The sequence below is a fragment of the Melospiza melodia genome, chromosome 22 (assembly GCF_035770615.1).
Source record: "Melospiza melodia melodia isolate bMelMel2 chromosome 22, bMelMel2.pri, whole genome shotgun sequence".
Taxonomy (NCBI): Eukaryota; Metazoa; Chordata; class Aves; order Passeriformes; family Passerellidae; genus Melospiza; species Melospiza melodia.
The window spans coordinates 13,320,840-13,335,479 of NC_086215.1; the positions used below are offsets into that span (position 1 = coordinate 13,320,840).

At 45.0% G+C, this 14,640-nt stretch overlaps 1 protein-coding gene across 1 annotated transcript in view; it reads left to right on the forward strand.

The window, feature by feature from the left end:
* The window catches only part of LMX1B (LIM homeobox transcription factor 1 beta), an 82,738-nt gene extending 68,411 nt beyond the window's left edge, over positions 1-14,327 (forward strand). Inside the window, exons 3-8 of the mRNA XM_063174608.1 lie at positions 6,870-7,102; positions 9,673-9,851; positions 10,226-10,303; positions 10,694-10,760; positions 11,524-11,685; positions 13,375-14,327. Coding sequence (XP_063030678.1) covers positions 6,870-7,102; positions 9,673-9,851; positions 10,226-10,303; positions 10,694-10,760; positions 11,524-11,685; positions 13,375-13,532 — 877 coding nt within the window. The 3' untranslated portion in view covers positions 13,533-14,327. The remainder of the gene's footprint in view (positions 1-6,869; positions 7,103-9,672; positions 9,852-10,225; positions 10,304-10,693; positions 10,761-11,523; positions 11,686-13,374) is intronic.
* Positions 14,328-14,640: the final 313 nt, after the last annotated feature.

Here is a 14,640-nt window from a genome sequence, read left to right on the forward strand (position 1 = left end):
TTTCTTCCTTTCAAAGCTCTTAGTTGTGAGGAAAGCCTTGAGTAAATTCTTTCTCTAAGTCATTCTTGCCAGCCAAGAAATAACTTAGAAATTACATTTGAATTGCTTTGACATGATTATTTTTTTCTGTAAAAGTGAAGACCAGGCCAGTGAATCACAACAGCACAATTTCCCTGCTTATGGGGCCTTTAGGGTGAAATCTCATATAAAAATTGCATTAGAAGATCTTCCCTGTGTTGTTGGTGATGTAAATTCAGTGTGCCATTTAGTGAACAAGCAGGATGAGATGTCTGTCAGAGCAGAGACTAGAGCAGCATCCCAGCCTGTTCCTCAGGGCCCCTCCAGAGGCCACTTCACCCACTGGATCCTGGCGAGGGCACAAAGGGACATCGAGGTGGATTTAATTTAATTTGTGTAAATATCTGAATAAGAATCCAAAGGGGAAAAAAAGGACCGCCCATTTTGTTTTGGCGACCACCACCCCCAGCTAGGTAGAGCTGTGGCAGAAGCACAAATGCCCTGAGAAATACGATGTTTTTACAGCCCATCAGCGTGATTTGGTGAATGCAAAAAGCACAGCAGCAGAAGCCCATTTAGCCTCTTTGAAACTTACGGACAAAAATAATGTTATCTCACAAATGTTTGCACTCCCTAGAAATATAACTCTAACAAAATCACATATTTTGTTAATTCATTAAGTCTTCTTAATTGCAGCCCTAGCTTTATCAACTCAATTGGTGCCCTTAACTTTTACAACAGTTTCTGTTCTACAGAAAAGATTAGGAGAAAATTGCAGCCATAATCTGTACAGTGCAATTGCTGTGCTATAAAGAGGAATGGGAGTAGCTGAGAAGAGCAATTGGATTCCCAAAGGTGGAGCACAGTAGAGCAATATCAGTGACTTTGTAAATGAAAAATTGTTTTAATTCCCTTCTAACAGCAATAATTCTATTCTTCATAAATTTTTCCATCAAAGTGTTGTATGGAAAAATGCTATAAAATAGAACAGCATGGCAGTGATGGAAGACAGTTGAACAAAGTGGTCAATTAGGGGATGAAAATTAAGCAAAGAGAAGAATTCATCGTGTCACATTCTGCTCAAAGCTAGAAACTGCTCTGCACTTTGCATTTTATGCTGTACTTTATAGTTAGGGGAGACGTAACTATTTAGGTCATTCTGGTCCCACGTGAGCAAGTTGCATTAGGCTGTGAGCTTTAAATTCTGTGTGTCTTTGTGCTTTTGTCTAAGCCCCCCAGTTCCACCCCAGAGCTGCTGGTGGGCACAGTGGCCGTGGGTGCTGGTGGCTCTCACCTTGTCCGTGGTCAAAGTCCCAAATCTTCACAGCAAGATTTTGGCACACCATAATATGTGGTCCCTTACAGTTGTTTTAGCCGTCAGCTTGTCTTGGCAGGGGAGTACAGCACTCCTCACAGAAATGCAGGTAAAATATTTACATGAAGAAAAAGTTATTCAATACCAAGATAGGCAATATGTAATTTGTGAGTCTAAATCCACATTGTGAAATGCAGATTTAACACAAGCTTTTGCCAGTGGCTGGTGTTCACACTACAGCACCTGTGGATAGAGGGTTAATAAATATTTTCTTCAGTTCTCACTGAAGAATAAAAAGGTTTCTTTGTTTTAGTTTCTCTCTAGATATTACAGATTTTTTTCTAGAAACTTAAAAATTTTGCACATTTTATTACTACTTGATGAAAGGGAATTATCTTTCTTATACTGAAGTTTCAGCTATGAAATTGGCTTTAATAAACTATGTAATTATTTCATCTGCAGGGAAAATATGTTAAATGGATTATTTCATTTTTCAGGGGTGGGGGATTTAGAATAATAAATTTATAATATTCCTGTTCTACTTTACTGCACTCAGGATGTTTTGTGTATTCTGAACTGAGTGCAACCAAACAACAGTTTTTCCACTTTATAAGCACCCGTGAACTGTAAGACACTACAAAAAATATTCAAGTCCTGTGCTAGAAAAACCCCATGCATACTGTTTTTCCAATCCTATGTCATCTAAAGAATGAATATCAAAATTTATCCCAAAGAGCAAGGAACAGCTATCTTTCATTAGTAATTTAATTTCTTCTCTTAATAAGACACCCTTGTGTGAAAAACATGCTGTATTTTACTCTGGCTGTACCCTGTTTCATAGCACAGGAGTGTGGAGCAAACTTCCAGCACCAGAGCAGGCCAGCAGGGATGTCCCAGCAGAGGAAAAATGTCACTCGCAGAGACTGCACCAAGAGTACTTACAAAAGCCGTGACCCCTACCTTTGCATATTTATTAAATAAAGAAAAGCCAGATATCTGCTGTGGTTGCTGCAACACATAATGTCAGAATAACACGGAAAGGGAAATGACTGAAGGTCTCTGATAGGTAGGAAGCAGCATCTGTCCTCTTGCATACATCAAACACAGCTTAATAACTTCCTATTTACTGCTTCATGGCAGAGGCCCAGTAAATAAACAACCTGACTGAATTAGTCGATTTTTCTACCTTTGTCCTGTATAACAAACCTCTTGAACCACGCTTAATGTGAACGGCAAATTTCACACTGCACACGGACATCTCTCAGCACAGATTAAATTAGTTATAATAAAACAATTAAAATCTATTTGCCCACAGACAGGAGGAAATGAAGGACCTGGCTGAGGCACAGAAAGGTAAAGGGTGGGTTGTCAGGGCACCAGGAGGGTAAACAGCGGAGCCGAGATTCTCAGGAGCAAAGCAGGGTCAAACTTACTGTGAGATAACCGCGTGGGATATAATAAATCAGGGCAATATAATAAATATTGCACTCCAAATGGCTGTGCCATGTAGGAAGGCACAGTGCATCATGTAACTGTGGTTGTTTCTGAGGATTACTGATTCGGCCTGCCTTCACAGGGATATCCTAACAAATAAAATCTTTATGGCCTCTTCCGCTGGTGAACATTTTCATCTACTGGTTAAAGTCAGGACATGTCTTAGCATTTGCATTGCCCCGATACATATGCAAAATTAATGTAAGTCCACACAGTTTTGGCTGGCAAAGACTTTTTGATTATCTAGTACTGTAAAGTTGCTTCAGAGCATTTAAATACTCTGATGGACAGACAGGCCATTGTTCTGAGCTTTAGCTTGGCTGAGTCCCCCAAGTGTTCCAGGCATACAGGCAAACACACTTAAAAACTCCTAAACCTATTGAGTTGTCTTTCAAAATTGTCCAGGCAACAGAATTTATTTATAAAACTCCGCAATCATTGATTCAAAACAAGGTTTTCTTGTTCTGCTTTTCTTCTTTGTCCTCTTTGAACGATTTTCTCTGGAATGTTTTCGTTGTGCTTAGGAGTCGGAGATTTCCTGCGGCTTCTAATAAAGGCATTTGATTTCCACTCTCCACATACTTTAACACATCCAAGGATTTTGAGGTTTGACATTAGCTTAAGAGAGCTGGAGATAATCAGCCATGGGAGTAAAAAGCCAGAGTTACGCAAATTATTTCTAAAAGGTATAGAAAGCAAAAAAAAAAAAATCCTTTAAATGTGGTTGGTATGGCACAGAGTCTTTGTCTCAGCACAGAATATCTGTGTGCTCCCCTTCAAATTTATGGCTGTGATTGAAACCTGTAAAGGGGTGATCTGTAAAGTATTCCTGCTATCCTACACTTCCCAACAGGTTTATTACCATTCGTTTATAAAATGAACAGTCTAACGAGCAGTGGTTTAGATCACAGCTATCAAAGTCTGGTCATTTGTCAAGATTAGTTTCCTGTTGTGAGATTGCCTTGTGCAAAAAGAGTGCATAACCTTGTGTTCCTCTTGGGAAGCTGAAAAAATACCTATAAACACCCTATAAGATAGGTTTAATGAAAATTTTATAATCTCAGAATTCAACCCAACATGCTGCTCTCTGTGTGTGTGAGTGTATTTGTGTGAATGCATGTTATAATACAGAGTTTCGGTGTACATGGGAGGGGAATTTTCTTGACAAGATTTAAATTCAGGATATGAAGTCCGTGCAGTATTGTCAGGGCAATTTAATGTTCATTTGAATGAGTTAATCTACATTGATGACAGTGTAATTCGTTAGAGCTAAAAGGCTGCCTTGGGAAGCGCTGTTGCAAAAGCACCATCTTTACGGGAATAGTCGGTTGCCAGTAAATAGCACAAAGTATTTTCTATTCACATTATTTATTTTGAAGAAAAAGAAAAAAACACAAACACTAAGGCAGTGTGACAGCAAAGGTGCGGGTCAGGGAAACAACGGGCTCCACGGGACGAGGAGGTTATCTTTGTGTCCCCGTTAGAGGGGAGGCGCAGAGGATTTATGCTTTCCTCAGCTTTTCTTCTTGAAATTGTCTGTAAGCTGTGTTGCATTTGTGTTTTCACTGCGGCTGGACGGTGGCGCATTGTGCGGTTTGCTTGGGGACAGCCGGAGGCAGCGGCAGCCCGTCCCGGAGCGGGGCCAGCCCTGCCCGGGCCCCCGGGGGAGGCTCCGCGTTCTGCCCGGCCGGAGAGGGGAGCGGACACCTGCCCACGGCAGCCGGGCTCCCCAGGCCGACCGGGCTCCCCGGGCCCGTGTGCGAGCGTTCATCAGGCCGGCCGGGCTCCCCGGGCCCGTGTGCGAGCGCTCCCCGGGCCGGCCGGGCTCCCCGGGCCCGTGTGCGAGCGTTCATCAGGCCGGGCTCCCCGGGCCCGTGTGCGAGCATTCCCCGGGCCGGCCGGGCTCCCCGGGCCCGTGTGCGAGCATTCCCCGGGCCGGCCGGGCTCCCCGGGCCCGTGTGCGAGCATTCCCCGGGCCGGCCGGGCTCCCCGGGCCCGTGTGCGAGCGCTCCCCGGGCCGGCCGGGCTCCCCGGGCCCGTGTGCGAGCATTCCCCGGGCCGGCCGGGCTCCCCGGGCCCGTGTGCGAGCGCTCCCCGGGCCGGCCGGGCTCCCGGTGCTGCGGGGAGCGGCACCAGCCCGTCCCTCCCGGTGCTGCCGGGCATCGGCACCCCGGGGCCAGCCCGTCCCTCCCCGCGGCCGGAGGGAACGGGGACGGTACCTGCAGAGTGCAAGTACATATACAGGGACAGAGCCTTCGCACCAGCTCTGCCGCTCCTGAGGTCTCTCCCAGGTGTGCCCGTCCTGAGGGCATCCCCCCGGACAGAGAGGCCAGGCTTGGTTAAATGAGTCAAATGGGTTTAAGCAGTCGAACAGAAACAACTATTGTAGTGCACCTTTTTCTTTTTTTTTTTTCTCCCCTCTTTGTGTGTTAATCCTTTCAGATATAAAATTGTGCAGAGATAAAAATATTTTCTGCTTAGGAATTTGCTGGCTAAAGCGTTGTAAGGAAAACCTTGGAGACAAAGCAAACGGAGGGTATGGAATAAGCCATCCTGTTGATGGCAGTGCCCAGGGTCCTGGGTGGCATCGGTTTCCTTTGGATCAGTTTAATTCATTACACACCTGAAGAAGAGCTGCTCAGCCCACCGTGCACCGCTGTTACCTTGGGGCTGTGGTGGTGCAAAGGTGTGCGCTGAGCTGGCCAGGCTCCCGGTGTGGTCACTCCAGGTACAGCCAGGAGCGCCCCAGTTCCCGTCTCTGGGCCATTTTCTGGATGCTGTGTGCAGCCATACTGACATTTGCTTTTCCCTCCTGCCCACTCTGGCTCCAGCCCTTTGCCGAGGGCTTGTACTGCCATTTTCCTGCACTTCCCAGCTCAGACAAAATGGAGGCTCTGCAGGAATGAATAACTACCACAGCCTTAGCCTTCTAAAATCAGAGAGAATTGCCTTTTTTTGTGAAAAATTATAATTTTGATGAAAGGAAAAAGTCAGCATACCCCACGCTAAAAGGCAGAATCTAATTTTTTTTTTTTTTCTGTGAGCACGCTGGTGCAGTGGTGTTCATTTCCTTGCTGAAATGTAAATGTTCATGCACCTTGCACTGTGATGTATTGCCATAAAAGACACTGAATTTCAAATCACCAGCACACCATGTGACACAGGGATGTAACAGCAATCCGTCTTTATTTGAGGCAGCCCTTTTCTGAAAGATTCCCAGTTGCCATTAGGAAAGCAAAATAAAATTAATCTAAATAATTCTAACTTAAACCTAGAAAATTAATGATGGATGAAAGACAGGGTTTACAGAGCATTAATAAGAACTAGTCTGGATGCGGTGTGTGTTCTAGGGTCTGTGATTATACTGGTAATTTGACAGATTGTATCACTGCCTATCTCTGCCAAAGGATGTTTCACACCATTTAAAATGCACAGTACTTCCTTCAGAGACAGGTTGTTCTGGAATAACTCAACATCCAAAGGAAAGCTGTGTTATTTCACTCCTCTCTTTATTGATTGCATGTGTACAATCATGTGTGTATGCACACGTGCTGACTTTGCCTCAGCAAAAGCACAAAGTTTTCATGCTCATTTCTGTGTTTATCAGCTTCCTCAGAGACAGGGAATACCAAAAATGGAAAGTCTGTTCAGAATAGGGCTTAAGTGCTGAAACAAGAGGCCCTGCATAAAACAAAGCATGAGCTGGTCCTTCCTCTAAAAGGTGAATTGAAATACATTTGTGTTTAAGCAATTATCTGACTTTGGGAGCTCCCTTTTGTTTCTCATTTTGAAAAGGAAAAACCCACTGAGATAAGGACAGATCTTGGAGGGCTTTGTCCAGGAAAGGTGATGTAGGGAATCTCAAGACCAAAGGAATTGAGATTTGGAAAAATTGCGTGTCTATGCTATTTCCAAGCCTAAGGATGTGAGTCTTGCCGTGTGCAGAAGGGTGAGCCAGGCTGATGTGTGCGGACATTGCTGGGTGTAGACCCACGCATGGTGTGATCTGAGGCTGCCCCTGACCGTGCTGCTCTCCTTGCAGGCTGTTTGCTGCCAAGTGCAGCGGCTGCATGGAGAAGATCGCGCCGACGGAGTTCGTGATGCGCGCGCTGGAGTGCGTGTACCACCTGAGCTGCTTCTGCTGCTGCGTCTGCGAGCGCCAGCTGAGGAAAGGGGACGAGTTTGTCCTCAAGGAAGGGCAGCTGCTCTGCAAAAGTGACTATGAGAAAGAGAAAGACTTGTTGAGCTCGGTCAGCCCAGACGACTCAGACTCAGGTGAGCTTTTCCCACACCTGCTCTGACTGGAAAAGCTGCATGGGTCTGTAGAGCTTTTGTATAGAAAAGTGCATCCATTTTCACATCCACTTCATCTATATGCATGTGCCACCTATGCAAATTTGCAGGCACAGCTGAAAACATTCCTACTGGCAGTCTGCTTTCCCTAACCTGACTCTCTTCCTTAACCTCCTGCTTACTAAAAGACAAAATCTTTCTGCTTTCATCAATGTGTTTTTCTGTAAGATCATAAAGCATGAATCAGACTGACTCTAGCTACCCAAGGTCTCACTCAAGTAAGGTATCAGTACACTGTTCTCTGTAGGCATTCTTCCATCCACTTAACAAAATTTTCACGGGATCTTCTTTACATACAATTTTGGCACTAAACTAGGAAAATGGGCAGAGCAGTAATATGATTTTCAAGAGGAATCTCTCTGCCAATTACAAATAGTACCTTTAAAAAAGATTGCAAGTGCAACACAGAATTACTGAAGAGAACCTGAAAGTAACTGAGATGTGGGTTTGTGCCATCATAATCACACTGTTGTTTTCCAAGAAAATCAACAGTTACCATTCCATTACATGTACGAATGATATATTTGCCTCTGGTTTATGGGAAAATGTGTTACTCTATTTTAACTGGTATCAGAAATTATCCTTGATCTCTAATTTGAAAGTCATATTCTCCACATTGCTAAAATTTGTATTTCCACACCAGGAACACCCCAAGACAAAGGTGTCTGCATGGGACCAGGGCCACTCTGGGAGCAGTGCTTTAGTTATTGTCATGCTGCATTTGCAGGACCTTGAGTGCTCTGCTCAGTAAATCGCAAGTCAGAGGGCCTGAGGCATGTGGGGCACGTGCTGACAGCTCCCTGACCATCAGCATAGCCTGCCCCAGCAGCTGCAGTGACCCTCTGTGCCCCTGCCTGTGCCCACCTCACCCCCTGTGCCCCTGCCTGTGCCCACCTCGCCCCTGACCAGCTCCTGCCAGGGTGTCCCCACGCTGGGCTGGCACAGCACCTTCCCCACTGCTGTCCTTGCTCACACTGCGGCTGCTGGCAGCTGCATTTGGCACCAGCCTGGAGCAGGGTGGGCTCCTCTTCCAGACCAGACTGACTCATGATCTGCCACCACGGTAGCACAAACCAGTCTTGGTTTCAATTTCATTTCCCTTCGGCACAAAGGGGAGTTTCTTAGTCCTGGAGATGCTTTTTTTTCCTCATTATTCTCTGTTAGTCCAACCCAAACCTGAAAAACAAGCTGACAAATTAAACAAGTTGTTTGTCTCCCATTGTCTAACACAGTGAAAACACTGATCTCCCAGGGGTCTGCGTGAGAGCACACAATCTGCAAAGCCCTGGCTCAGAATGTGTCCTGCTTCAATCAAATATTTATCCACTGGACACAAGAGTAACTCTCCAATGAGCAGTATTAATCCTCAAAAACCTTTCCTTAGAAATGGCATGCTGGAAAGTTAATAATGTCATGGTTATTAAAATGACTGAACTTCCCTTTAATCATTAGGCCAAAGATGCTTATTAAAGTAAAAGGTAATTAGACTGCTAGGTGCATAATAATCAGACCCTAAAATGAATTAAAGTCTAATTTGTTGATTCCCCAAATGCAGTCTTTCAGTATATAAAAAATTCCATGTGTTTCTTCATGTTGAAGTCCCTATAATAATGTGATAGTGTTTTCTGGAAGAAAAATCAGTAGTCTGGTCAAATAAAATATGCTGACTTGAAAGGTTGATTTTCTCAACAAAATGTGTATTTACCCATCAGCCTTTGCCACTGTGCTTGAGATTTCCCAGGACAATATACTAACACACGTAATATCACCAGATTGTATGAGTATTCAGAATTTAATTATAGAAAATACAAATAATCTCTTTGGTCTACACAAGCGCATAGATACTTGTATGCATTTACTGAAAAAGAGAAGTTTGTGCTTGTACATACAGACACATTTTAATGCACAGAAGAAGATTACTGATGTTTTCTGTGGAAAGTAGAAATGAGATGGCAAAGATTATATTTAATATTATTGCTGGAGCTTCAAAACATTCAAAACAGTGTTCAGTAACTGGAATCTGTGCTATATTGAGTTAGATGGGCTTTGAGATACTTGTGTGATACTTGCTTTATGCTGTTTTGCTGCTGTAGCAGTGCAGGCAGATAATGCTGCAGGAGAAGCTGAAGTTCAGCTGTGAAGGTGAAGGTGTTTATCTGGTGCTGAGATTGGGGCAGGTGAGCACATGGGACCAAGAGGTGCTGGAAAGGCACAAAGTGTCTCTGTGCCCAATTCCTGGAAATACTGAAGCATTTTCCGAGTCTCCATCCCCTGATCAGGACCTCAATTAAAAATTGAAAACATTTTTATGCTTTTGTGGCATTTGATTTAGGCAGAGCACACAGATCTGAGAGAGTCTCTTCCTGCCCACAGCTGCTTTAGGCATTCAAATAACCATGGGACAATAGTTGAACCTGTTGACTGAAGAGCAGTTCTCAAACATCCTGTTTTCTTGGTGGAACAAGTGCAATTATATATCCTTTTTTCACCAGTCAAAAGTGATGATGAAGATGGAGATGTTAAGCCCACCAAAGGCCAAGTAACCCAAGGAAAAGGAAGTGATGATGGGAAGGACCCAAGAAGACCTAAACGACCAAGGACAATACTTACCACACAGCAGAGACGAGCCTTCAAAGCATCCTTTGAAGTGTCTTCTAAGCCCTGCAGAAAGGTAGGAGCTCCAGCAGGGCCAGGCCAGCCCTGACACCAGGCCATGCTGCAGACAGCCCTGCCCCTTCCCGGGGCCATAGCAGCTCTCCGGGGCAAAGCAGAGCACTCTTTTTGCACACAAGTCTTTTATGGGTAAATTTGGTTTATTTTCCTCAGCTCACACTCTTTGCTCCGTAGTTACAGAGCCGGTAGCGCCATTGGGGCAGAACTTGACAACACCATGCAAAAATATGATGAATTTTTAAAAGTAATTCCATACATGCAATTTTTGTTCTAAGTACAAACATTCCTCTTAACAAAACTGATTAGTGGTTTTTAGGTTGCTTTTTTTTTTAACTTATGAAAAATTGCATCATTAAACATTTCCTCCTGCAGGTCAGAGAAACATTGGCAGCTGAAACAGGGCTCAGTGTGCGAGTCGTCCAAGTCTGGTTTCAAAACCAAAGAGCAAAGGTAGGCTGTTTGTCCCATCCTCAAAAGTCAAATGCAGGCTGTGCCTCAGCATGGGCTCTTGCCCTGGCTGCTGCTCACGCTGCACAAATCCCACAGCTGAGCTCTGCGTGTTCTGCCTGCTCTGCTCTCTACATCCACTGGAAAGGCAACTTCCAAACACAGACATTAAATTAATATGCTCAAAGCAATTCAGGGTTGGGAGTAAATTTTGCATGCAAATCTGAACTGGAAACTGAAGTGTTTAAGCTTAGAATTGAAACCGAACCCACAACAGTGTGTGCATAAGCATAAATGGTCTGTGTTAACTGATGTTTGCAGAGAGTTTTGTAAGGAAACAAAATTGTTGCATTTGGAGCTACAAGAATGTTCTGTTCTTCTGCTTGTTTTCAGATGAAAAAGCTAGCACGAAGGCACCAACAGCAGCAGGAGCAGCAGAACTCGCAGCGACTAGGGCAAGGTAGGGGATTTGTGGGAAAGCAAAGTGAGAGAGAAAGAATCTGCAGCTGTCTGGCAGTGCCATTGCCACATGACAGTTTAGTACAGCCATCAGCAGGGGAAGGACACAAAGGTGTGCCCGAGTGCCCATGACAGGTTACTCCGAGTTCTCCTGGTGGGATCAGACCCCAGAGGTGCTCATGCAGAAGCTGTAACCTCGTTTCTAGTAGGAATGTGCCACATGCAGGTGTCTGCACTGGGGGAAATCTCCAGGAGGCTTGCTCCAGACAGATCCCTCAGTTTGTTTTCTTCTGCAGAAGGGGACACAGTGCTCAGCTGGCAACCTGCACAGGCATCGGCGTTACTGCCCCAGCCAAGGCACAGAGAGCCCATCCTGGGGCAGGCACTGCACCCAGGAACTGGAACTTGCTCTGCTGCTCTCGGGGTACCCTTGAGCATCTCCAGCTCCCAAGACCCTGCAGCCTCCAATCCTCGACTTTACCCAGAGCAGAAAAACTGGGACCAGCAGGAGTTAGATAATAACTGAGCTCTGTCAGACGGAGTATATGGGCTTTGGGAGGATAAGATCCAGGACCTAGGAGCTCCAGAAATCATGTAGAAATTACAAGTCTTTCAGCTCATTGCTCAGGGCTCTACGCTCAGACAAAATCTGGAAAGTTTCTCTGACTGACAGGATACCCCTGACTGCATTTGCTAGGGTTCATTGCTGCCACTGATTCTGCCCTGTTCCCCAGCAGTAACTGTTCCTCCTCTTTGCTTTGCAGAAGTAATGTCCAACCGAATGGAAGGGATGATGACATCTTACACACCACTTGCACCACCACAGCAGCAGATTGTAGCAATGGAGCAAAGCAGTTATGGCACAGACCCATTTCAGCAGGGTCTTACCCCTCCACAAATGCCAGGCGACCACATGAACCCCTATGGTAAGGCATGCCTCATTCTGCCACATCCCAAGTAGCTGGGTCCGTGTGCTGGATCACACTCCATAGGGGCAGCAGCTTTACTGGCTTTTAGAATATTTTTTCTGGGATTTGTACCAGGGAATTTGTACCAGTCAGTTTTATGTGTGTATTTTCTTGTACACATAAAGGGGTAGAACAGAGCTCATCTCAAGCTCTGAACGCCTTTCAGAACTATTTCATAGTATAATTTTGATAAACAATAAGCAAGTAACATCACCTCTCCAAGCTCCACTTTTTCAAACCACTGTCCAAGACACTGAAAAATAAACAGTACCAAATTCTAGCTCCCTCACAAATTTTTCCTTTTTTCTTAGAAGCTTTGAGGAAAAAGTGCCTTCAATAAAGAGAAGTAATCTATTCATTACAAAATGAATAAGCAGCCCTGTAAGACCACTCAGATTGGATGCGTGGATTTGTTAAAGAACAGTTCTTGAGCTACTAAGAGATGGGTTACCACAGGACATTTCTCCTGCATAGTTTTATTCTCTGTCCCAAATCAAGATGACGGTTTGCTTTCACGATTGCTTGACCCCACATCAAACGCATTACAAGCACTAAAAGCTCAATTATTTGCTCTGGACAATTGCAGTGTGGCATTTAAAGAGAATGCCAGAGGATTTTCCAGACTGTGATTCTCGGCCTTGCGGTAGCCCACAAGGGCCTGTTTCAGACTCCCTTCTGCTGACCAGGAGCACTTCACTTAGAGGCTCAATGCGCATCACTGCCCCCAGCACAGCGTGCACAGGCCAACAGGAATCTGCTTGGGGTCTGTGTCATTACTTTGGCCACTGAGACAAGTCCATGGTGCACACCAGGAAGTTGGGGAGGTCCTGTGAGGAGCTGAGGACATATGAAGTGCCCTCGAGCATTAGATGGCTTGTGATTTTGTTGGTTTGCTTGGCTTTCTGAGTGAAACTCCTTGGGAAGTAGGTTCTGTGCTCCAAAAGGGGTGCAGGGGATTGCAGAAAGCTCTTTCCAATGAGAGGAAAAAGAACCAGACTAACACTTTTGCAGAGCCCCTAGGACTTGAGCTAGAGCTTTTTCTGGTACCTTCAGTGTTGAAGTAAGCTCAAAACTTAGTTGCTAAGGGAAGTACAAGGTGCTGTTCCAGACCAGCCCTAAAAGAGTGGAATTTTCTGAAGGAGAGCATTTTTACAGCTGTAGCTCACTTGAGGCCAGGGAAACTAGGTTTCTTCCTGGGTCCTGTCACACTGGTAGAACTTTTGCCTTGTGTGTATATGAAGACCAGTATGATTATGGCTCTTAGACCATGCCTCCCTGTCATGGGCACCCTGGTTCCACCTTTCTTGACAGTCCTGGTGCTCCCATGAGTGCTGGAGCCCGTGGAGAAGCTGGGGACCTGCTCCTCCCCAGCACCGTCTGCTCCTGCTGTCAGCCAAGGCTCTGTTTTGTGCAGCTGACTGAGATTGAAATTAAACCCTGGCAGGTTTGGGCGCCCTGCTGCCGGCTGACCCCCGCGGGTTGATTCCAAGCCCTCCTCCTTGTGGGTCAGACCCTCGTGGCCAGAGCGTGTTAGCATGCGAGCACAGGAGCAGGAGTGTTCCGCTCGCTGCAGCACGCCAGCATCCCTGTGTGCTGTGTCCTCCCGGCTGCGCAGCGTCCCGCCTAACGTGTGCGTTTCATTTGCAGGGAACGACTCCATTTTTCATGATATCGACAGTGATACCTCTTTAACTAGCTTGAGCGACTGTTTTCTTGCCTCTTCCGAAGTTAACTCCATGCAGGCTAGAGTAGGAAACCCCATTGACAGGCTGTACTCTATGCAGAGCTCCTATTTCGCCTCATGAAAGTAAAGAGAACTAACAGCCGGCGTGCGTGTAGCCAGTGACTTTTCCAGTGCAGACTCTACAGCCATATGTTGCCCAGCTCTTCCTTCACAGTGACTCTGCTGCCTCTGGACTGCAAAGAGCGTTTTTTTAGGAAGACTGTCTCTGTTTGCATATATGTGTATGTATGTACATATATTTTAATACCTACATACATACATATATAGAGAGACAAAACACATCCACCCGTCCCATACCCTTGATTCCCAGCTGGCGCCAGACCACGAGACAAGCACGGAAGGAACAGAAGAACCTGCTCGTCCTCAGCCTTTGATCTGGTTTGGTTTGAGCTCATCATCTTAAAAGAAATGGATTTTGTGGAAAGCTAGACCTTTTCCTCCTCTCTCTTCTCCTTTCTTTTGGATGTCTAAACTTTTTTTTTAGCCACTGATACTGACATCAGTCAACCATATGACAAATAAATCAAAGAAACTGGAGATTCCTCCTTTTCTTACTGCATGATTCATACTATGTTGTGGATAAATTTCCATTTGAACTGTGAGAAGTTAATGTAAATGTGACGTTCAACATTTGTTTCCTTTCTACACTTTTTCTACATAACCTAGATCTGCTCATTAGTTTATAGCCCTTATGCGTATGATACTGAGGAAACTGGTTAGCAGTATTTGTGGAAAAAGCCAGTGATTTCAGAGTAAGAAAGGTCTATGACCCTGGAGAGGAGATGCATGTTAGGGGCAGAGGCATTTAGGTTAGTATTGATCTTAAATAATTAAAACTAAAGGTGCTTACAAGACAGATCTATTTAATTTTTTTCTGAAGTGTGAGATTAAAATATTTACATTTGTTTGTAAGTATTGCAGTGCCAAATTTCAAGACTAGACCATGACTGGCAAAGAAGTGTTTTTCATTCTGTTCTGTTTATTTGTTTTGCATGAGGCATAAATGTGCTGTTCTTTATTGTTCATCTGGAATAATTAAGCACTGCTTTAGTTACCTTGCCTCAGCAAGAATCAAGGATACACAGTTCTAGCCTGAAACACCAGAAGTCCTGAAATGTGCACCAGCCGGGAACAGCAAACTGTGAAAGAAATGACAATGGGAAGTTCAG